At 40.2% G+C, this 24,922-nt stretch overlaps 1 protein-coding gene across 1 annotated transcript in view; it reads right to left on the bottom strand.

Moving 5' to 3' along the window:
• The window catches only part of rarb (retinoic acid receptor beta), a 111,377-nt gene that overhangs the window by 58,901 nt on the left and 27,554 nt on the right, over positions 1-24,922 (bottom strand). The window contains exon 2 of the mRNA XM_002932404.5: positions 22,070-22,218. Coding sequence (XP_002932450.2) covers positions 22,070-22,218 — 149 coding nt within the window. The remainder of the gene's footprint in view (positions 1-22,069; positions 22,219-24,922) is intronic.

The raw sequence follows: 24,922 nt of genomic DNA, 5'->3' as shown, positions 1-24,922 counted from the left end.
CATGCACACACTCTTTACCTCCCCCTTTAAAGCCAGAAGATGCATTTTGGTAACTGAGAGGCCACACAGTATGAATGATAATCATGAAATAGAGATGTGATGACATAATTACTCTGCATGGGCTCCTCAAGGCCACAGAGAAGTTAAGTAGATTTTGAACAGAGGGCTTGGGTGTATAATATCTGCTCATTGTAATAAAGGCTTTCCCCAGGCTACAGTGCATGTTGGTGTACACATTCTGAATCCCTCAGATTACTGAAATCTATACTAGTTGATGCCCTTGATATCCTATGGGTGAGCGCATGTGCTGCATTAGGATGCTGCCTTTCATTCAGGATTCTCAGAAGTGATTCTTTAAAGCTGTATAAGGACCAGTTCTATAAACCACTAGGCATGGGCCTCAGCAAATAACTTTCAGTGAGAACTGGTATCTATTTGGTTACCCACACATCAATATAAGCTATTTTGGGTACCTCTTGTATTGGTCCATTAATTGGCTTGTGTGTCCTAACATGTATAAGCGCCTTGATTTGTTTGCATGCTTTGTAAAGTATATGATTCCAGGGGATGGCCCTTTATTCTTAAAATGCCAATTTTCTATTTAGGATTACCCAATCACACATACTACCAAAATGTATATTTTTTATGGTTTATTTAGCTGAAGCAGGGTTTTACATATATGCTGTTTTATGCAATATATTTTTAGAAAGACCTACATTGGTCGGGAGTATAGTTCTCCTTTATAACATCTTTAATCTCTTCTCTGTACCCAAAATAGTACCAAAGGTATTAGTATTTCCAGTACATATATCATTTGAATTAGATATGAACTGTGTCCTTTACAGTGCTGGACAGAGTGTAAAATGCAAATAAAGGCCATGGTCAGCCATTTTTTGCATTTTGCACACTGCATCCTGCATTGTTAATTACCTGTAACGTTTTAGTATTTATATTAACATGTTAGGCAGCATTCAATTCAAGAGGGGGGTGGGCAGGGGGGGCAGCCTGCTACCTGTCACTTCAGATGTGCACGTTTAGAAGCAAAGGGAGGCACAGCCCACAAAAGGGGTCCTGTAATTACAGGGAGCAGAGTGCAGCTTATTCTGGGTCTTAGCTTATCATTAGTCCTCTAGCCCTTGTGCCCCATGTTAAATTTACTGATCCCTATTATCTCAAAATATTTCATTTTAGGCTGATGCCACACAGGACTGATTTCAACCAATGAATAAACGAAAGCAGAGAATCAGCCCCTATGTTGGCATCAGCCTTCTTCCTTGCCTGCACCTGGAACCATTGTGTCGGTCAAGGTGTTGGCACACATGGCAGATATCGGCTCTGTAATGCAAATTCTCATGTTTTAGTGCCAATATCAACTGTGTGTGCCTGCACCCAGGCTGACACAATGGTTCCTGGTGAAGGTGCGTTTTTCCGCAGGCAGAAAATCAGCCCCATACATGACAGCCCCAAACCGCCCAGTTATACAAATCTTCCCCCAAACTCTTTTCAGTCTGCTTTCAACTATGTTGATATTTTTGCTCTGCCAAAGCAGAGATAGCTGGAAGGTAAGATGTCCAAAGGTTGAATGATATAATAATGTTTGACCTTCAATATTTATAATAAAATGTTAAACACATTGCAAAATGTGGACCCTATAAAAGGCTACATAAAATATAGAGGAATGAAAAAACTCAGCTTTGAGCACTTAAAATGAATGTACTATACAGTAAATATACTGCTTTTAAACAAGAAGGCATTTCTACACCCCAATCTCACATCCGCAGTAGAACTATGGAGAGTATCATGGATAGTTCTATACCAGCTGTACTACTGCTTAAACTGAATATATACAAAACTAAAGCTGCAGAGCCAATGTACCAACATAAGAACAGTGCCTTTTGTCCTAACCAATTAGTGTTGGGATCTTAACAGCTTTGGCTATTACAGAAGAAATAGGCATTAGAAATTTTTAGTTTCTTTAGAAATTTATAGATTATAGAAATTATTAGATTCTTTAGAAAAATTATTGGGGCAGGCAATAAATATCTATGATGAAATAGGATTTTAATATGGTATTTCCAAAGGGAAAGTTTTAGGGACAAATAACCATAATTTTTTCTTACTTTTTTTTCCTGCATCTGGTTCATGAGCACTATTTTCAGGGTAAATTAAAAAAAACACATGGATATAACAAAAGGAATCTCAGTTTATGCCAGTATTAGTAAAGACCTTGTTTCTTTTATTATGACAATTGTTTTAAAGAGTTCTTGTCAGGGACACAAGAGAATGGATATTTAAACTATTAATCCTAGGTATTGCATTTGCCCATAATGTCCCACAGATAGAGGAAAATAGGCTGAATTGAATCATTGCTTCTCATCTTGTTATCCTAATGGATTAACGGATTAAATGTCATTCTTTCTCTGCTGCATTAGATGTCCTCATTTACAGATTGGAAGAAAAAAACTGAAACTTGCAGAGTATAAATAATTCAAAATCCATTGTATCAACGTGTGTTCGGTGAGCATTCGCCACTGGCAAAGGAGGCCAGATTATTTTTCACTTTTAATTTTGTGGCTATCTTATCCACTTTGTGGAAAATGAAGAACGATACATGAAACCGTACGTGCCAATGGCCAAATAAAGCAACTCTGTGTGACTTTTGTCAAGTATTTTTTTAGTATTTAGAAGATGCAATGCTAAGACATAAATGCCAAAAGGTCCTATTTATTATTTACTTTTGTACAGCTTGTCCTCTTCTGTGCTGAACACTAGAGAGGTGGATACAGGTCTCGAGCTACTTCAGGAAAGCTTGAGGTGACTTAATAAACACTGAAACTTAGAACTATACAATTCTATCTTGGTACAATAGGAGCCTTGTATATACAGTGCCATTCAGATCAGTAAGCATTTTACTCAACTCTCAGTGTATTACAAAGCCATAAAATCCTCTGTGATGGCTGTGCTAACACAAGCGAGATAACATGTTTAATGAGTCAACATAATGTGTAATATTTCCCGCTGGGCCTGACAGCTAAACACAGGAGGCACAAGGAATTACAGGCATTTCTCCTGTTTTCTAACAGGTAGTCTAAAGGAAAAAACATCCATTTTTCCTGCGTGTATTTGTTAAGCTGAACCTTCACACTATTTTTTTTAACAATGTTCACTGTTGCATGCAAAGGTAGAAATTTTGAGCTTGCGTGTGACCTCACTTCTGGTATGTGGGAATTTTGTGGCCGTTTTTACACAGCATAATAAATGTGCCCCTAAGACTTTATAGACACCTTTATTGTAACATCATTTGATCAGCTATCCAGCCTGTAAACAATGCAATCCAGAAGATAACTGTCATTCCCTGTCCTCTGCATGCAGCTACTAGCACTGGATTGCTTTGTAAGTGCACTCCTGTGGGCGACAAAGCACCCGAATATACCGCCCAAATAATGGGGATCACTATGGGGGAGATTTATGAAGACACGAACGCTCTGAGCATATTTTCGCAGATTTTTTCGTGCTTGCACAACTTTTTCATACGCTTCGTGAAAAATTCAGAAAGGTTCTGCCACTGTTTACAATCGTTCTGTACCAAAGTTTTGTGACTTTTGAATTGCCAATACTATATTATCGTGACTAATACGATTTTTTCGTAAGCATTTTCGTGATATTTGCGATCTTCAGAAATTATTGTATCCAATTTGAATTTTTCTCATTCGGGATTCAAACTCGTGTTTTAATGAATCGGCTCCTATGTGTAGAGAAGAAGGCATTTTCCCATGATTGAACAAGATAGCCACATGTAAAGGGACAAAGCACTTGTGCCCTTACCCATAGGGCAAGGGCACACAAAGAGGGGCAGAGATCATCAATGGAGAGATGGAGAGAAGCAGGTCATACAATTATCATGCCCTCGCCATTACTGCTAAGGATTTCTTATAACTACATCCACTTCTCTGATGAACTATACAGTACACATCACATACATTCTAATTTTTATTTTTAAAATAATAATAAATAATGTAACGTCGTTTCTATTTAGTTATAGCAGTTTGTAGCAAAATCTATATTTGTTCTCCTTCAAGTGGTATCCATGGTATCACTTCTGTACCAAATTTCCATGCAGTAATACTACAGTTTCTGTATCTTCCCTATAGAGACTGCTCTTGTATGGAAAAGATGCACTTCTAAAAGCCAGTCTCTTTACATTTTTACAGTTGATACCTACTTCCACAAATTGGCTTCTCTCCTAGTGACATCTCATTTCCAATGTGCATTGTGAGTTTAAAACACTATGGGGCACATTTACAAAAGCACGAATGCACGAGCGTTCATGCGAACGCTCCGAACGTATTTTTGCCGATTTTTTCGGGCGTCCGCACGACTTTTTCGTACGGCGCACGACTTTTTCGTACAGCGCACGACTTTTTCGGACGTTTGCACGAAAAAATCAGACAGGTTTTACCGCTGTTTACAATTGTTCGGTACAAAAATTTTGTGACTTTCGGATCGCCAATACGATATTATCGTGACTAATACGATTTTTTCGTAAGCATTTTCGTGATATTTGCGATCTTACGAAATTTTCGTTTCCAATAAAAATTTTTCCCATTCATGATTCGTATTCGTGGATTAGTAAATGTGCCCCTATGTATAGGTAACAGTTCAGGTATTCTGAATTTTAGAATACCAAGGAAAAAAATATGACTGCAGGGATCAGAACTTGACAGCTATTAGACTTTAGCATATACTGTATGTACACCTAAATAGAACATTTAGTATATACAGTATATATATATATATATATATATATCCTTATAATATATCAAGCTGCAGCATTTCTACTGTGGCGATCAATACATTATGAGAAATAACCTTATCAAACCAAAACAACACCACCAGTGTTCAAAGAGTTTAGGAATTAATACATGAGTGGTTCTGCACCCAAATTTACATCCCACATATTTACCTGCTACAGATTACCCACAACCCAACTCACTGCCCTAACAGTCACATCTTCATAAATATTGAAGAGATGTCATCAGAGGTAGGTGGAAGGACAAAAGGGACTTGAGAGAAGAGCGAAATGCAGTAAAAAGGCCCAAATTGCTAACTTTTGTGCTACATCTGCGATTCACAGCCGCAACCAGCCAAATACCTGCACTACACTGCGGGCACCAGACACATGAACGACATCCGTAACACTAATAATTGTCTGAAATTCTTAACTGCCATCTCTGTAATGAAAGCACAATGCCTATGTAGTACTAAAATCGAACATTGCTTCTAAACAGGTTAAGAGTGGCAACCAGATTTGAAACAAAGATAGAATTCTGACATTTTCTCTCAGAGCAGGTTAAAGACTTAAGGTCCCCATACACGGCAAGATCCGCTCGCTTGGCGAGATCGCCAAGCGAGCGGATCTTCCCCCGATATCCCCACCTACGGGTGGGCGATATCGGGGAGCTTGAAATTAACAAAAAAAATAATCCGATCGTTTGGCCATGGGGCCAAACGACCGGATTATGTAGGCGGCAATGGGGCAGTCGGTTCGGGGACCGCATCAACGAGCCGATGCGGTCCCCGATCTGACTGGATTTTCTAACCTGGCTGATCGATATCTGGCCAATTTCAGGCCAGATATCGGTCGGTCGGCCAGCCCGCTCGTTTCTGCCCCTACACAGGCAGATAAGCTGCCGAGTTGTATGACTTTCAAGGGGAATTTAAGAGGGAATCCATATAAGCAGTGTTTTGGAAGGAATTCTGGGTAGAACAACATGCTTACAGTATATTTGCCAATCATGTTCTATATTAATGGAAAACCATCAAGGTAATATATTGCACAGGTTTAATTAACTGTTTACTAGTGTGGCATTTTGTATATCGGACATGGTGAGACATCTGAGTCAATTGTCTAGATAAAGTTTGCTTGCTCCATCTGTGCATTTGTGAACAAATAGTAGTTAGGATTACATAATTTTTCCCATTTTAATAAAAAAAAACAAAAAACATATAAACACTTAGGGCTCATTTATCAATGACAACTGCAAGCAGACCACTGAAAGCAAATGTTTGGGTTATAAAATGGGTTATAGTCCAAGTACAAGTTTGCCTAGTGTTAATAAGTACCTTTTATTTTTTATGTGAGTCACAGTGTAAAGTATGGAATTGGATTAATGGGACTAAACTACAGAGAAAAGGGTGACTGGGCAAATTGGCATTTCTCTGATCAAAAGCTCAGTCAACTGATGTGGTTGTTTGCAAATTACATAGAGTTTTAATTTTAGTGACATGGCACAGGGGTGAGTTTCAGAAGTATTGGACGTCATAGGAGACCTACTGCTAACTCAGCAAGTGGGTCTTAAAGCATGACTTTTGGAGAGAATACTTTAAGTAAAGTGGGCAGGAAAAAGGAGGCAGTAAAACGCAATTCAAATATATATATATATATATATATATATATATATATATATATATATATATATATATATAAATAAAACTAAAATACACACTGTAGATAAATAAGTTATGGTTTACAGTTACTAAGTTACTAAAAGCCAGACAGATGATCTTCAAAACCTGAAAAAAATTGCCATTTTCAGTTTTGGGCAAAGCATTTTATTACAAGAAAGCTTAAATGTTTACATTTTGCAAGGAGTGAAGACTTTAATAATTGCAGGTTAGGTTTAATGCGCATAATGTTGAAGTAATAAGCATAATAATGTATGAAAGTTAGCAATTTAGGCAAATCAGTCATGGGAATGATTTAGGAATAATGGAATATAACCACTTACTGCCAGACAACGGCTGTCAAAGCTAATATAATGTTGGAATGTAAAAGAGGAATTTGCAAACATAACTCTGCCTTTGTAAAAATCACTGCTTAGACTGCATGTTAAGTAAAGGGTGCACTTCTGGGCCTTTATTTGCAAAAAAAATACTAGAAATGATACTATAACTGTTAGTGTGTATATATATGATGCTAGTAATGATGTGTTAAAGGAAAACTATACCCCAGAATGAATACTTAACCAACAGATTCACATCAAGTTATGTGACCTATTAAAGAATCTCGCCAAACTGTAATATATATATCAGTAAATATTGCCCTTTTACATCCTTTCCCTTGATCCACCATTTAGTGATGGGCTGTGTGCTGTCACAGGAAGGCAGAAATCTGTCTGTTAATTGGCTGATGGGGCCTAGCATGTATGTGTGCCTTGGCTTGTTTGTGTGCACTGTGAATGTTATGATCCCAGGAGGCGGCCCTAAATTCTTAAAAAGGCAATTTTCTATTTAGCACATATAGCACATACCCAATAGCACATACTCCTAAAAAAGTATATTTTTATGAAAAAGGTTTATTTAGATGAAGCAGGGTTTTACATATGAGCTTGTTTATGCAATATATTTTTATAGGGACCTACACTGTTTGGGTATATAGTTTTCCTTTAAACAATCAGAAGTAATTGATTCAGGAAACAATATTTTCTTGTTAGGTATTTTTTACCCATTTTAAAATCCTTAAAACTCACCCCTCCCCCAGAATGCCATTTCTTTCTCCTGCATTCAGTCTCATGTGGTTTCTAAATCACAGGTTGAAAACTGCAGAATTTCAGTTACTTCATGGTCTAGTGATAAGCTCCACCCCCTTTTCTTTTCTGAGCTAGCCTTCTCTCTTTGACCGTGAAAACGATCAAAGCGATGTCTACTGCACATACTTGCTGCCTCCAAGGAAAATCAATCAGGCATGCACAGAAGGAACTTCTTTAACCGACAGGGCAGAAAATAAAGGAGGCGGAGCTTCACGCTAGACCAGGAAGTAGCTGATATGGGCTGCAGTTTTTTAGCTTTTGATTTAAAAACAACACAAGACTGAATGCAGGTGAGAGTGGCATGTTATTCTGGGCACTATTTAGAGTAATTTTAGAGATTTAAGAAAAAAAAAGGTTTCATTATTCAGCAGTGTATAATTTGGCATACCATTACCCTAGTATATTTGTGGTTTCCATATTTGAAGCAAAGAAGCACTCTGTAACCTTTGAAAAGTTGTTGTTGTGTATTTTAAAAGCTCCAAGCTGTTTCCACAGCTAGGTACAATAGGTCAGAAATGCAAACGCTGATAATGAGAAGACAAATACAACTGTAAATCTTCTATTCCTGAAAATGTTTCCTTACAAAATTTTGTACAGACTCGGCCATGTCTATTTTTTCCTGTTTCCACTAACAACTTTTTGTACCCTCCTCCGAAGGGTCACAGGTCTGAATTAGAACAAAATAAAGAAATGTTTCCTGGTTAGGGGAGTATGCTTGATAATATATATATATATATATATACCTATAAACAGGACCAGCACACCATTTCACAGCAATTCTTCTATTTATTCATTCACCGTGCGTTTATAGGTATTTACATATTTTGACTTCAGCGCCCATCTGTTAAACTGGTTTAGAGTGTGGACACACAGCATGACTTTATATATATATATATATATATATATATATATATATATATATATACGCAAGCTAATATATATAAGTCGAAACTACTTGTTGGTAAAATAAGACTAATGCAATACTGCTTATAAATGATACTAGGCAATATATAAGACTGTTTCTCTATATATACAAAGGTTAATGGTTGCTATATAAGGGCTCATGGGGGTGGGGCTGATTTTTAAGTGTTTTTAATTGCTGTTTTCTATTATGGAAGGCAGTAGAAATGGTAAATAAAGTATTCCTTTATATTTATTTGAATGCAGTGGTTTCAAATATGTGAAGACTGTGTTGGTGATATAAATGTAGTTAGCTATCTCCTAAAACCCCATACCCTTTTTGTTACAGGGCTGATAGTGTTTAGTTATACTAAGTTATGGGTGTGTTTTGATATGGGTAATTGCTCATTTAAAGGAAAACTATACCCCCAGAATGAATACTTAACCAACAGATAGTTCACATCATATATTATGTTATGTGACCTTAAAGATTAAAGAATTAAAGATTAAAGAAGTTTATTAGGAACACCTGTTCAATTTCTCATTAATGCAATTATCTAATCAACCAATCACATGGCAGTTGCTTCAATGCATTTAGGGGTGTGGTCCTGGTCAAGACAATCTCCTGAACTCCAAACTGAATGTCAGAATGGGAAAGAAAGGTGATTTAAGCAATTTTGAGCGTGGCATGGTTGTTGGTGCCAGACGGGCCGGTCTGAGTATTTCACAATCTGCTCAGTTACTGGGATTTTGACGCACTACCATTTCTAGGGTTTACAAAGAATGGTGTGAAAAGGGAAAAGCATCCAGTATGCGGCAGTCCTGTGGGCAAAAATGCCTTGTTGCTGCTAGAGGTCAGAGAAGGGTATTAGTATGGTGTTCCTAATAATCCTTTAGGTGAGTGTATATCAGTAAATATTGTGCTTTCCCTTGATCCACCATTTTGTATTGGGCTGTGTGCTCCCTCAGAGATGACCAGAAATAATGCAGCTCTATCTGTAACAGGAAGAACGGAGGGAGTAAAAGGCAAAACTCTGTCCATTAATTGGCTAATGCAGACTAGCATGTATGTGTGCCTTGACTTGTTTGTGTGCACTGTGAATCCTATGATCCCAGGAGGCGGCCCTTTATTTAGATGAAGCAGGGTTTTACATATGAGCTGGTTTATGCAATATATTTTTATAGAGGCCTATATTGTTTGGGGGTATTGTTTCCTTTAAGTTAACTGTATATATGTAAAGTGACAAAGCAAACCTGCAACCATTAGACCATCTTCACAAAGCACTTGTGCCCATATCCACAGCAAATTTAAACTGTGCTCTTCACCAGTCACTGTTCCTTGAAAAAACATTATCTGGTCAGTAGCAGTGGAAACCAAAATACAAACTTACCGTGAAGTTATATTTTTACTGTTCTGCTTATTTCTTATCCAAGTTCTTTGCTATTCATTTTCAACACTTAGTTGGTAACTAAGCCATAAAACCAAATAACAGACCAAAGATTGGACTGGAGAACTGCAAGAGACCAGATGCAAATTCTCTGAGAATACCAGAGAATTCAAAACGCTAACGCTAATTTAACATTTTATTATCAGAGTATGCCCCCTCCTCCAGCAAGGGACAAATAATACTGCTCCACTGTATAAAATATGTATAACAACAGATCATTATTAGTTCTGAAAAATCAATAAAAATATACAGTTTCCCCTGAAGATGAATTGTCAGCTTGTCTTGTTAAGTCACTCTCATACATTTTTTTCATGGTTTTTCCATTTCTATGCTTCCAAGCACCGGAGTCCCTGGCATTCTTCCATAGCCATTTAAAAAGATTTAGTGGGAATTAAATCAGTTATTCTAATGCACTTTGCAAGAGGTCCATTAGACATGTATAGACGCATTAAACATTACATGACACAGTCTCAAGACACAAGCAAGCAAGAGAAAAAAAACCAAAACTAGATTTTCAGAAAAACTGTAATAAGATGAGTCAAAAGCATGTAAAAGACAACTAATAAATATTTCCGTCTGGTATACAAATAAGGGAAATATAGTAAATTAAGGATTCTTTAACAACTCTAGAATTCTCCTGAAACTGATTGTCATCTATGACCCTATGTACTTGTATGTAAATAAGGGAATGCTACATTCAAATCAATTGTTATTGAAGGGACTGGTTCCCTATTAATCTGTAAATGCAGCAAAATATTTGCAGGGGTTTCCAGAAAATGGAGAGAAGAACCCTATTTGTACACCTTCCCAATTCTGGACGCAGTTCACCTTAGTAAATTTTCGAATGCCGTTTAAATCACATTACTTTGCCTGGGAAGTAATTGGGTCAGGAGCAGATTCATTACTGACACTGGGGATTCTTTTTTTAGACTGGGGCATTGAGATAAGAACACTGTTGTGAGTAAATAATTAACAAGCAGGCTGCAGGCTACAGGCAGAGAGTACAACTATGTGTATATGTTTAGTACATTGGAGCACACATCTAAGGGCTCTGGCACACAGGGAGATTAGTCGCCCGCGAAATATCATTGCGGAAGTTGCCTTGAGAGGAAACTTCCATGATTTCGGGGATTTAAAGGGAGATTTGTCGCGAACGACTAGTCTCCCCGTGTTTATGAACCTGTATATGAACAGATTGGCCAGGGCTTCACGCCATCAAAAATGGAAAAAGATGCCATGAATGACAACAGTTGTACCACGGGTTAATAGTACATTTATCTTATTACATGTTATTTGTAAAAGTTGGAAATTAACAGATGTTTATGTCCTCAAATCCTTCTAAATAATAAAGGGTTTTCTGTAATTGGAGTAACAAAGGGGGCAATCAATCATGCCAAAGGCACACTAACTACCATTAGTTTCTGTCTGGATTAGATTCATGAACTTAAGAAAGTGCCATATAATATTTATATAATACTTTCTTATGCACATTGTTCACATTTGAAGTGCTGCTCACCACATTCACAAGCCTATCCTACCTAAAGTCCACTCTATTACAAAGAAGATGGAGGTACATGAATTCTTTGGTGGTGGGCCAAACAATGTTCTACTCCACTTATAACCTGAGTACAAGGGAAATGACACAAGCATTAGTGGTTCTTTATTAGTAGTGATGAGCGAATTTTTTTCTCACCATTGGCATTGTTTCGCTAAACCTCTGTGAAAATTCGCTGTGGAAAAATTCGTAGCACGGAATTTTTTTTTTGTCGTGCGGCAAATTGGGCACGGTTTTGTCAAAAAGGGCGTGGTAACGTCAAATTCGGGGCAGTCGCATCAGAAAAAGGTGCGGTAGCATCAAAAAAGTCTGGGTGACAAAAAAAATAGACGCGGGTGACAGAAAATAGACACAGGCGACAGAAAATAGACGCGGGCAACAAAAAACAAATTGTGCGACAAATGCATTTCATTATTAGTTGAAAAAGTTCATCCTCTCTGTGACTCTATTGTCTTTGTGCGTCATCACCCAGACCCTAACTTTTAATGTAGGGAATCCAACTTCTTTTACATGAGTTATTTGTAAGTCATGGGAGGATAATCCTCTACTGAGAATTTGTTGGCCTCATTTGATGAGCTCTACAGATCAATTAAAATACACTGCTTGTTTGAGTTGTGGGATATTCTAAGCCCAATAAAACATAGAGTATTTAAGAGTAATAAAAGAAGGAGTTGCATGGGCTACATAAAAGCAATTGACTTTAAACTGTCAGAAATCAACAGCATTTTACCCTTTGAGTGATAAGGGATAAAAAGTATATTGTTAATTGACATAATTGTGCAATGGAAAATGCAAATTATACCCATTTGTATAGGGTAAACCCTAATCGAAATAAAAATCTCTCTTATACCTTAACTCACTGTGTAATATGATAGATATTGTAGTTTGGGGAAAAACATTAATATCAAAAAGGTATTTGTGATGGACGTGTATTTCTTGGCACTCATGTTTAGAGATGTAGCGAACTGTTCGCCAGCGAATTAATTCGCGCGAACATTGGGTGTTCGCAAGTTCGCAAACTTTTTGCGATGTTCGCAATTTGGGTTCGCCTTAGCTGGCGCCAAATTTTGACCTCTCACCCCAGAGCCAGCAGATACATGGCAGCCAATCAGGCAGCTCTCCCTCCTGGACCCCCCCCCCCCCCGGACCTCTCCCTTCCATATATAAACCGAAGCCCAGCAGCCATTTTACATTCTTCCTGTGTGTGCTTGAAGAGTTAGCATAGGGAGAGAGCTGTGCAGGGATTTGAGGGAGAGTTTAGGTAGCTTTGCTGAGTCTGACTCTGTATTAATAACAATAATAATTCCGTGTCTAGAAAAATCACCTGAGTGACATTTTTCCACCAGCAATAATATATCCACTACTGAATACGTTGCCATTGCAGGCCTTGTTGCCATTGTCTTCTTCAACCAAGTGCCACCTAGCTGTGTGAGCTTTTTCACATTCTGTCTAAATAACAATAATAATTCCGTGTCCAGAAACATCACCTGAGTGACGTTTTTCCACCAGCAATAATATATCCACTACTGCATACGTTGCCATTGCAGGCCTTGTTGCCAGTGTCTTCTTCAACCAAGTGCCACCTAGCTGTGTGAGCTTTTTCACATTCTGTCTAAATAACAATAATAATTCCGTGTCCAGAAACATCACCTGAGTGACGTTTTTCCACCAGCAATAATATATCCACTACTGTATACGTTGCCATTGCAGGCCTTGTTGCCAGTGTCTTCTTCAACCAAGTGCCACCTAGCTGTGTGAGCTTTTTCACATTCTGTCTAAATTATCAATCCAGAAACATCACCCAAGTTGTTGTTGTTGTTCTTTTGTAAAAATAAAAAAAATGCCAGGCAAAGGCAGGCCGCCACGCAGAGGCACTAGGGGCCGTGCTGCTATGATATCCTGTGGCCCTAGGAAATTGACCAGTGTTCCGAAGGCACTTACCCTGAACTCCAAAAATGCTGAAGAGGTAGTTGACTGGCTTACACAGCACACCCCATCCTCTACCATTTCTAACTTTGCCACAACATCCTCATCCTTCTTTACTGGATGAGTCAGAGGAGTTGTTTTCACATGAGTTTGTTGAACTGAGTGATGGGCAACCATTATTGCCAGAAGAAGATAAGGGAGATGAGGACGTTACACCAGATATCAAAATTCAGGCAGGCAACACAACAGAGATGGACATAAGGTGTGATGAGGTCCCCGCTGCTGCTGCCTTCTGTGAGCTGTCAGAAGAAATTGATGCATCTGAGGAGAATGATGATAAGGAGATTGATGTTTTGTGGGTGCCCAGAAGAAGAGAGCAAGAGGAGGATAGTTCAGATGGAAAGACGGAGAGTCAGAGAGGCAGGAGGAGAATAAGACTTAGAAGAAGCAGGGACAGCTCGCAGGGAACAGTAGGGCAACAACATGTATCGGCACCTGTGGTCAGCCAGCCAACGCACCCGCCAACTTCTACTGTTACCGCCAGAATGCCAGCATCAAAAGGCTCAGCAGTGTGGCATTTTTTTAATGTGTGTGCCTCTGACAAAAGCGCTGTAATTTGCAATGAGTGCAGTCAGAAGCCCAGTCTTGGGAAGCCCAACACCCACTTAGGTACAACTGCTATGCGAAGGCACATGAACGCCAAACACAAAGCACTATGGGAGCAACACCTCAAAGGCAGCAGCCAAACTCAAAGCCACCCTCCTTCTGGTCAAGCATCTTACTGCTCTACCTCTGCTGTCCTTGACCCGTCTCAACCACCCTCCACTCCGCCTTCCACCTTGACCACCAGTTCCTGCTCATCTGCCCACAGCCAAGTTTCTGTGAGGGCCATGTTTGAGCGTAAGAAACCAATATCTCCGAGTCACTCCCTTGCCCGGCGTCTGACAGCTGGCTTGTCTGCACTCTTAGCCCGCCAGCTTTTACCATACCAGCTGGTGGACTCTGAGGCCTTCCACAAATTTGTAGCAATTGGGACACCGCAGTGGAAGGTACCCAGCCATAATTTTTTCCCCAGAAGGGAATACCACACCTGTACCAGCATGTGCAGAGCCAAGTCACCGCATCTCTGTCATTTAGTGTTGGGGCAAAGGTCCATATGACTACTGACACATGGTCCTCCAAGCATGGTCAGGGCAGGTATGCCACCTACACTGCCCACTGGGTGAACCTGGTGATGGCTGGGAAGCAGGGAATGCGTGGCTCAACAACAGTGGAGTTGGTGTCACCGCCACGGGTTGCATGCGGGTCTGCCACCACCTCTACTCCTCCTTCGCTCTCTTCCTCGGCTTCTTCCTCCTCTGCTGCTGTGTCCTCCTCCACACCTGTGCACCCCCAGCTCCCCATAGGCTATTCGACGTGCCAGGTACGCCGTTGTCATGCTGTCTTGGGGATGACGTGCCTGGAAAGCAGAAACCATACCGGATCTGCACTCCTGTCATCTCTGCACTCACAGGCCGATCGGTGGCTGACCCCACACCAACCGAAGATCGGAAAAGTGGTGTGTGACAACGGAAGCAATCTGAGACTGGGACTGGGCAATTTAACACATGTGCCCTGCATGGCACATGTTCTAAATTTGATAGTCCAACGGTATGTCTCGAAGTACCCAGGATTGCAGGACATTCTCAGGCAGTCCAGGAAGGTGTCTGGCCATTTCAGATGTTCCTTCACAGAGGAGCGATGAACCCCTGGACTACTGGGTGCGCAGGCTTGATCTGTGGCCAGAGCTCTCACAATTTGCCATCAACCTCTTGTCTTGCCCCGCCTCAAGTGTCCTCTCAGAAAGGACCTTCAGTGCAGCAGGAGGGATTGTAACTGAGAAGAGAACTCGCCTAGGTCACAAAAGTGTGGATTACCTGACCTTTATTAAAATGAATGAGGCATGGATCTCGGAGGGTTACTGCATGCCGGAAGACTTGTTCTGACTCCCCATGCAGCTGTCCTTCTCTGCACGCCGCATGACTCCACACACAGCTGTCCTTTAGTGTCCTCCTCCGCCACCGTACAAACTAGGGTGCAAATCCTACTGGTTTAATTTTAAGCCAAACTTTTTGGACCTGAGTTTTTCTGGCCTCTGTGCTTCAGTGGCTGCGACAACAAAAAAACGAATATTTTCAACATTTATATAACATGTTTTTTCTAGCCTCTGTGCTTCAGTGGCTGCGACAACAAAAAAAGAATATTTTCAACATTTATATAACATATTTTTTCTGGCCTCTGTGCTTCAGTGGCTGCGACAACAAAAAAACGAATATATTTAAAGCATTTATATGCCATATTTTTTCTGGCCTCTGTGCTTCAGTGGCTGTGACAACAAAAAAAACGAATATTTTCAGCATTTATATGCCATATTTTTTCTGGCCTCTGTGCTTCAGTCGCTGCGACAAAAAAAACATAATTTTTCAGGAATGTACATGTAACCCTTTCTTGGCACATTCACTTAATATGGGCTGTATTTTGCCTCCACCTAGTGGACACTGAGGAACACACCTCTAGGGGATTTCCACTAGGAAATAATAACACACATGGTTTGCAGCAATATTAAACTTTATATAACCTTTGGACATAAACAGTAGAACAGCTTTTGGGTGACTGATAATCCTTTGTTGAGGAAACTTGGGAGGGCTATCCACACTGGCACAGTCTCTGTACTTTCCCAGCCCACTTTAGATCCGGATAGACCCCCAACCCTTAAATCAGTTCAGTCCCTTCCCCAAGAGCTCTTTAGTCCCCCCAGGTAGCGCTACCTGCCCCAGAGTACCTTCCCTGTTGAAAGGGGTGGCTGCTCCCACGTAGCAGGCAATTGCAATACCTGTTCCTCCAGGGGACACACACACAGAGTTCCACAGAGGATTTTATATTCCCAGGCAGCCCAGCAGACTTTTATCCTTTCCAGTCTGAACACACACTGTTTGTGCTAACTGCTCACTCTGGGTCTCTATCTCTGAACTGGCAAACAACAGCAGGGGCTCCCTTTATAAGCTGCTGGGCCCGCCCCTAGATTTTTGGCTCCAAAGCTTAGGCACACCTCTCCCAGACGTGCACTGGGGCAGCCAGCCAACCGGATCCCTCCCCAGGCTGTAGCTAGGCTGGATGAGATCACAGACTGAGAAACAGGGGACAGGGCTCTCTGATCCCCTACATACAGATTCCTGATTTTTCAGGGTTCTGCAACAGCGGCAAAATCATATCTTTTATGGTCACCGCAGGTGATCAATAAAGTAGGCCAAAAGAGGGCCCACACTGCAGAATCAGTGTTTTTTGGTTCACTTCACTGTACATTGAATTACCTCTGCCTGACCATGCACGTGCGTTCAAGCACGGTGACTGCTAAACACACCACTACAGAAATATTCCCACTGACAGGACGAACGTCCTGGAGGTGACAAGCAACTAGTAAAAACTATTATTCGCTCACTTTACGGTATCATTAAAGTTTTTTGCGTTTTTTTTCGTTGCAGTAAACGCAGCGTTTTGTCTTTGCGTGTGAACCGGCTGTAACCTTTACACGACTTGATTGGCATGTAGACGCCGGACGTTTTAAAGCAGTTTATTACACAAGTTTAGAAATGTAGTGTGATTTGTGCCCTTTACAGCACAAAACGCAACGCTGTGTCAACAACGGGTTCGCAAACTTTTTTGTGAGGTTCGCTACATCGCTACTCATGTTACTAATTCTATTTTTTGGGACACAGCAGCAGTTCAGGCTTGCTTTATGGTAGTCTCTGGATCACATAACAAGGTGGCTATTATTTAAAGGAAGATATATGAATGTGAGTATTGTCACGGTCGGCACCCAATACCAGAACAAGTGCCAAGCACCCTGGTCTCGGCTCGTGCTTCACCAGTAGCGTGACCGCCTTTGGCTTTGGGAGGAGCCCTCAGCTACTCGGATGCCACCTGGACTTATACGAGAGGTGCAGAGCAGGAGTTCTGGCTAGCAATGGGGCACGACTGTAGAAAGTCTTAAGGCCAATGGTCACGGTACAGATAGGAGTAGGCAAATACGTGGTCAGACAGGCTGGGTCGAGGTGGGCAGATAACTAGGATCGTCAGGCAGGCAATGGGTCAAACCGGATAATCAATCAGAAGGATGAGGCAAAAACGGTAGTCAAGGACAGGCACGGATCAGGATATGGATAATCAGAATCGTCAAAGCCAGGCAGGATCAAAAACAGGAACAAACAAAAGCTTTAAGCACAAATTCAGGCACCAGGAATAAACCTATCACGGGCAATGAGTAACAAAAGAAAGGCCCTTTAAATATTTCAAATTTGGCGCCATGTGTCATGACGTCATGCGTCAGCGCGCCTGCGCCTTTAAATAGACTGAAGACGCGCGGCGCGCGCACTAGTAGGAAGCCGGCGTGGCGGGCGTCCCCGCCGCACCGGTAACTTTATTACAAGTATATTTTGTCCTTCAAAAATTATCATATATTACAATGTTTACATTTATGTTATATTTATGGGATCTCTTAACTGGAAACCTGATATTCCAAGAGCTCTTAATTACGGGGAGTTAATTTTAAGCAAATAATTCACATTAATAAAAAAATATTCCCCTTTTCTCTGAAATAATAAAACCCTAGGTCCCAACCTTTCTTTATTAATAGCTCCCATACCTGTAACTGTGTGTATTATTATATACAGGATATACCACATTGCTTACTTCCTCCCAGCAGCCTTCAACCCCAGTTGTCCATTATCAATAAAAATAATAGGCTGGTCATTTTAATTTGGTGGGAAGACATCTAAACTCCCAGACATTGAAAGAAATGGCTTTACTTGGCCTACAAATTAGGGTTTCATTAGTTTAGCCATAAACCCTTTGGTTCATAAATCAGTAAGAATTTTGTATTACGTAAATGAGAAGATTTCAGTCTCTGCCCAGTTCAAAAAAATCTGCAATAAATATTATTTAAGAGTCTGTGTCCATTGTACAAGCTTTCACATGAACACAAAAATAAAAGCATACCCCTAAGGTTTCATAATCTAAGAAAGTAGGAAAATAAATTGGACAAAAGGCACATGAAAAGGTTACAAAAATAAATGAAAGAAACTGACAACAAAGTGTTATTCACTGTCCTCCTATAAATGTAATAAAGATGGAAGAGTATCACTTTCAGAAAATGACATAATGAGGAAAATGCATGGAGTGGCATTTGTTGGATCAGCAAACACTTACTTTACAGTCCATTAGAACATTTCTGACCTTGTTACAGATAGTTTAGATCAGAATGAGACAGCAGTCTGTTGTTGTGCATTACAAGTAGCAGCTACATGAGCAAGGTGTTATTGTGCAGTGAGTGCTTTTTGTACTGATGAAGGGCAAGATTTACTTTCCTGTGGAAAAGTTACTATGTTAGAAATAATTTTACAGATACGTTTTGGAGACTCTAATGTACGAGAATGAAATGAATGAAAGTATAAACAACTAATAAAAAAATAAGTCTACTAAACAACTTGTTTGCCTAATTGACCCATTAAAGCCAATGACTGTATCTGGTCAATATTCTGATTACTGGATGAACACACTAATTATTGGGCCAATTAGAATCTGCTCTCTTCAAAGCAGATACCAATCATAAACCAGGTCATTCAGACTATAAACCAAACTGTCCTATTTAATCTGCCTGTTTGCACCCAGTTTTTGCCTCAGACGGTCGCCATCACATTATACCATGTCACTATTTAAACATATCATTATCATCGTTTTCCATTGAAATTAATGCTGTGGCACACTGTGCTAATAGATTTTCTGCTTCCAATTTAAAATCAAAATACTGAAGTAAAAACAGAAGATCTCTATGGCCAAAAAAATTTAGATGAACATAGATCAAACCCAAATCAATGGAAATCAAGAGAAACAAAAGGCAGACACTCAGGGTGCAGGGTGAAATGCTGCCTTTTTTTATTTATTTATATTTTTTATTGATTCTTCAAACTTACATTATCCATGTAACATAACATTGCATTGGTAACAAATAATATAGAGTATCACATGACAGGCGCATCGTTGAGACTTGCCCTGCCCCTTAACAACCTACCACACCACCCCACCTATCCCTCGAATTCCAAATAAATTACACCGACACCAGTTTGGATGAAAAGGGCCGCAGAACATTTATTAACAACAGACGTTTTAATTTAAAACATACCATAAGCAAATGGCATAACCTGAACATATGATAACATATCAAAACATAGCATGAAAATATGAGAAACATATCATGAACATATGATAAACATAACTTGAACGTTTGTATAACAAACAACCGCAACCATCCAATAACTGCGCTGCCAGCTGCCATCCTAGCCCGGAACCACCTACTCCTCAAACAATTCACTTCCTGATACACCTCATTACCCCTGAGGTGCCAGGCGTGACAACCACCAATAACTATGCAACCACTGGTTCCCGGACTCAACTACCCCGCCATCAAAACTTCCATACCAACTCACCTGTGTAGGGAGGGAGGGTGCGCGTTTTCATGTACTGCCTAAGATGGAAGTGAGCGGGAAAAACTCCAAACCCCCTATTTATACCCCTTGCCTGCCTCATTCAAAAACAACCAATCCCTTACCAGCTGGGCGTGGCTTATACCCCTACGGCTCCAGGGTCGGACTGGGCCGCCGGGACACCGGGAAAAATCCCGGTGGGCCCCGGCCCTAGTGGGCCCCAGCGGCCCAGTCCGACCTTTGCCGGCGCTCCCCCAACTGACTGTTCCTCCCCTGATGCGTTCAATTTATACGCGCTCGGGGAGGACGTCAGGCGGGGGCCCTGCGGGGGGGGGGGTTAGGGGGGCCCCTAGGGGGGTTAGGGGACGCAGCTGGGGCACCTGCAGGGCCCCTGGGGCGGGAGCCCCAGTGGGCCCTGCACCCCCCAGTCTGACCCTGTACGGCTCTGTCATACCCCATGTTCCCTACACTTCTCTATGGGTCACTGGTCACTTTTTTCTAATTTCACAATGAAAATATGAAGCAATGAACATTTGGTCCTCCACAGTATGTTTATACAATATAATATACAACCTACAATAATATACAACCTGAACAACCTCTCTTCCTTGGCCATCTGCTAGAAATGCTGCCTTTTTAATGCTTAGGGGAACAGAAAGTCATTATATCTCCCTTGGTACCAGCTTCTCCTCATACCGAATAATTTGGTTTTTGTTTGGACGGGCATCGTTCTTCCCTTTCTACATGCAGCCAGTCTACCTAGAACCTCTGGTTAAGTCAAAGGCTTCCAATACCCTGTGCTCATTGTGTACACATTTTATTTTGCTACAATATATGTTGGTTTAAAGATTTAAAGAGGCTTAAAAATGAGTGTCACACAGATTTCAAGCAACAAATATATTTTATAAAAAGTTGCTGATTACAAAGGGTTAAACACCAAAGTGCTCTGAATCATTTTTTTTGTTGCTTTGTGTTATAGAAACAGCAGTTTATTTTTTCATGTCATAATTTGGTAATTATTAAACAGACTTGAAATTGTCAAAGTCCACTAGATGGTGCCCTCATCTACTCATAAATTGCATGTATCTATTATTATAATAATAATAATAATAATAATAATAAAGCAACAATATATTCTGCAGTGCTGTACAATAGAAAGGGTATATAAATTAAACATATAGGTTACATGCAAATACTGACCCTATACAAGAGGTAAAGAGGGCCCTGCTCTTAACATATAAATTGAAGACATGCTATTGTTAATTTAAAAAGAGCTTTATCTTTTATGCACAATGGAAATAAATACAAGTTAAATATAATTTAATAGAATCATGCACTTAAGCAAAGCCATCAAGAAGATTTTAGTATTACAGAACTGCATAGATAGTGGTTAAATGTGATTTAATTCTGTCTTTGATTGTGTGCTAAGGCTACTGTTATACTGGGCCATATCTGGCTATGATTAAACATGAAGGTAAGTTGCTCAGAGATGCTGCTATAGAGTGTGCCACAGCGCAGATATATTCATTTGTGATGAGGACACATCTTTTTGACACTTATGCAGCATAAGCGATCTATATTTGGCTCGCAACCACACTGCACAAATGATTTAGCTGCTGCAAAAAGCCAGTTGATATCAGGCTCCCAGAATCCTCTGCAAGCTATAACTCACTACACTACCCACAAGCAAATGCTATGTAGGAGAGAACGCAATTCTTATCTTCTTCTTAATGTAATGACAACTGGGAGGTCTCAGATTATGCCATAAACTTAACTGCTTGATTCTCTTAGCAGATACTTGTCTTGAACAACAGACACTTTTTTTTTTATTTAGAAATTAAGCATTTTCATGGATTAAAATCCATTGCATAGATCTCTTATACAAATACTATTTTGGAGTCTTTATGCAACAGCCATGTGATCCTTTGCTGCTCTAGTAGACACAGCCACCCTTTGCTATACCATAGCACTATGAAATAGGTAAGTCTGCGAGACCCAGGGCACAGGGATTCTTTTGTTGCACATTACCACTGACTTTCCAGACAATCTGGGGGTAAGCAAGTCAACTGAGTAATACACATTTTAGTCTGCAAATGAAGAAAAGCATTTTAACAGACCTATTTGTGCTCTTACCTTGCATCCCTCACATGCACTGACTCCATAGTGATACCCAGATGACTTATCCTGACAGACAAAACAGGGCTTGTAAATTCGAGGTGGTGGGGGTGGTGATGGCGGACTTGGTACCAGGTCTTCTGAACTCGTGCTCTGGGTTTCAATAGCTGTGGAGCAAAGAAAAAGAAAAACTTAATTTAGATACTATGTATGTACCTTCCACCACACCAGAAATTAATTCCTAAAAACTTTGTATACTCCTATGATTTTCCAGCTGTAATGTTCTTGTTTCAGAATGGCTAGAGGAGAACAGCTTAGCAATCCATTCCTATGTATTCCTTTATAGAACTGCTAGTAATAAATGTTTCATAATAGCATGCAGCCTAGCTTTAACCTTATTGAAATCAGTGGAAGGGCTCTGCATTATTCCAGTAGTGTTTGCTGCAGGGTACATATTGCAGTGTTAAATGACGAGTCATTTCTTACTTTGCCCAGGGCTAGGTAGCCAGCCTACAGGAAGTAAATAATCACTGTGCGTGGGGAGTATTTCCTATCACTTTTGAAAAACTGCTAAATTGGACGGGTGGTAAATGGCACCAGCTTTAGTTGTCTAGCGATTTGGACAGAAAATAGGACAGTATTTTAGGCAGCCCTCAATGGCTACAGTAAAATGCATTACTACAGGGTAACATAGACCTATGCACATGATATCTGGTTGAAAGTCTCAGAAGGAGATTTGGGTACCTTATGTGAAAGGTAGAACCAGAAACTGCATGGATATGCCATTCAGTGATGTTTAAGAAACAAACTATGTCCAGGGAACCATTTAAATCAGATTACAGAAGAACAAAACAAAAATATTTTGCAGTTACATGAAGCAATAACCTTCAGGTACAAGTAGGTCAATTGCTGCTGCGAAAAGCCATGGTCAAAACACACTGTACCATAGCTCATATAGTGATACTAATTATAAACAGCAGAAATAACTGCACACAAGTCCCTGTATAGTGGGGCAGATTTACCAATGGCCATATGTTTTTCCCGCCATTCGTGTTTTTTTTTGCGCTAAAAATTGTGATTTTTTTTTTTTTCCTATTAAAAAAACCCAAAAAAAACTTGAATGTAAAAATACGCCATCTAAAAGCCATTGAGTTCATGTAGAAGTCAATGGGAGCTGTCCTAGGCAATTTTTTGCAATCCTTTCACTTTTTTATGGGTCTATTTGTCATGGTTTTTAATAGATACGGGAACATTTGTGCTTTTCTTAATTTTCAAGTTTAGTCATTGTAAAAGAAACCTCTAAAACTACACAAATCTGAATTTTGTTAAATCTGCCCAAGTGAGTCCAGCATAGGGGTTCACAGCTTTTTTTTTTACCTGTGGGCAACATTTAAATATAAAAAAGTTGGGGAGCAACACAAGCATGAAAAAAGTTCTTAGGGGGTTATTTGGTAGCCCAATGTGGACTGGCAGATGACAGGAGGCTTTTTTTGGCAGTGCACATGGTCTTTATACCTTCCAAACTTGCCTCTAAGACAGAAATTAAAAAATAAGCACCTGCTTTACGGCCATTTGGAGCAACATCCAAAGGGTTGGTGAGCAACATGTTGCTCCTGAGCCACTGGTAGGGGATCACTGGTCTAATCTAAGGTACTTGTGTGCAAGAAGATCACATTAAATGCCCAAGATCAATTTAGGGTAGGACTAGAAACGTGGCTATTGGAGCGCTATCCAAAAAAAACAGATAGAATCAAACCTCAATTTTATGTACCCTGATTTTTCATTTTCCCTAATTTTTTTTTGCAGTCCCACTGATATTAATGCATAATGCATTTCTCGGATTTGACATTTTCCCAGTTTTTACACCATTTTTTTGGTCCATAATCCATAAAGATTAAATTTTTCATTGCTAATATGTTCTATAACCTACATAAGTGCTGTCCAACTGGCGGCCCTCTGTGTGGCCCCCCATCTGTCTGCCTGCTGCGACTGCTTCACTTTGTGTAAGATTTAAATTGTAAGTACTGAGATTACTGGCCCCCTGCATTGTTCACACCTCAGTATTGTTTAAACATTTAATCCCCTGTACTGTTTGCACCTTTTATTCCCTGCATTGTTCACACCTTAGGCTCAGACTGGAAGCCCCCACATTGTTCACCTGTTCACACCTCAGACAGACTCTGTAGGACCAGTGTCAGCATTGTTTTACTGTATGTACTGCCTGCCCTATGCTGCTTATGTGCATGGTACACACAGGCAGCATAGGGCAGGCAGAGTATGGCACACACAGACAGCATAGGGCAGGCAGAGTATGGCACACACAGGCAGCATAGGGCAGGCAGAGTATGGCACACACAGGCAGTATAGGGCAGGCAGAACAGGCACACACAGGCAGCATAGGGCATAGTATGGTGGGGGTTTGTCCTAGGAGTTTGTTAGCATTTGGAAATTGTCATTATATGGTCCCTAAGGTGCGTAATTATATGCTGGGGGTTGCTGTGCTATCCACAGGGGTAAAGGAGGCATATGGATTTAGGGTATGTCTTAATATTATTCTTTCACATATGAATGAAGAGTGATAACCCTACAGCAGCAACCAACCATTTGGGTTTTTGCTGTGCTACCACCATTAATGTGGGTATGGTCTTAAAAGCTCTTATGATAAAAATTCCGGCCCTCAGTACTACAGAAGTTGGACAGCACTGACCTACATTATATATATTTATTATTGTTATTATCTTTTATTTATACAGCACCAACATATCCTTCAGCAATGAATGTTCAATCATTCATGTCCCAATGGAGCATCTCACTTCGCTATCAAAGTTATAAAGATGCATATGTTGGTCAATTCTATCAGCAGCAATTAAC

The sequence above is a fragment of the Xenopus tropicalis genome, chromosome 6, assembly GCF_000004195.4.
Source record: "Xenopus tropicalis strain Nigerian chromosome 6, UCB_Xtro_10.0, whole genome shotgun sequence".
Taxonomy (NCBI): Eukaryota; Metazoa; Chordata; class Amphibia; order Anura; family Pipidae; genus Xenopus; species Xenopus tropicalis.
The sequence above is the reverse complement of the archived record's forward strand: the minus strand, read 5'-3'. Positions and strand labels throughout refer to the sequence as shown.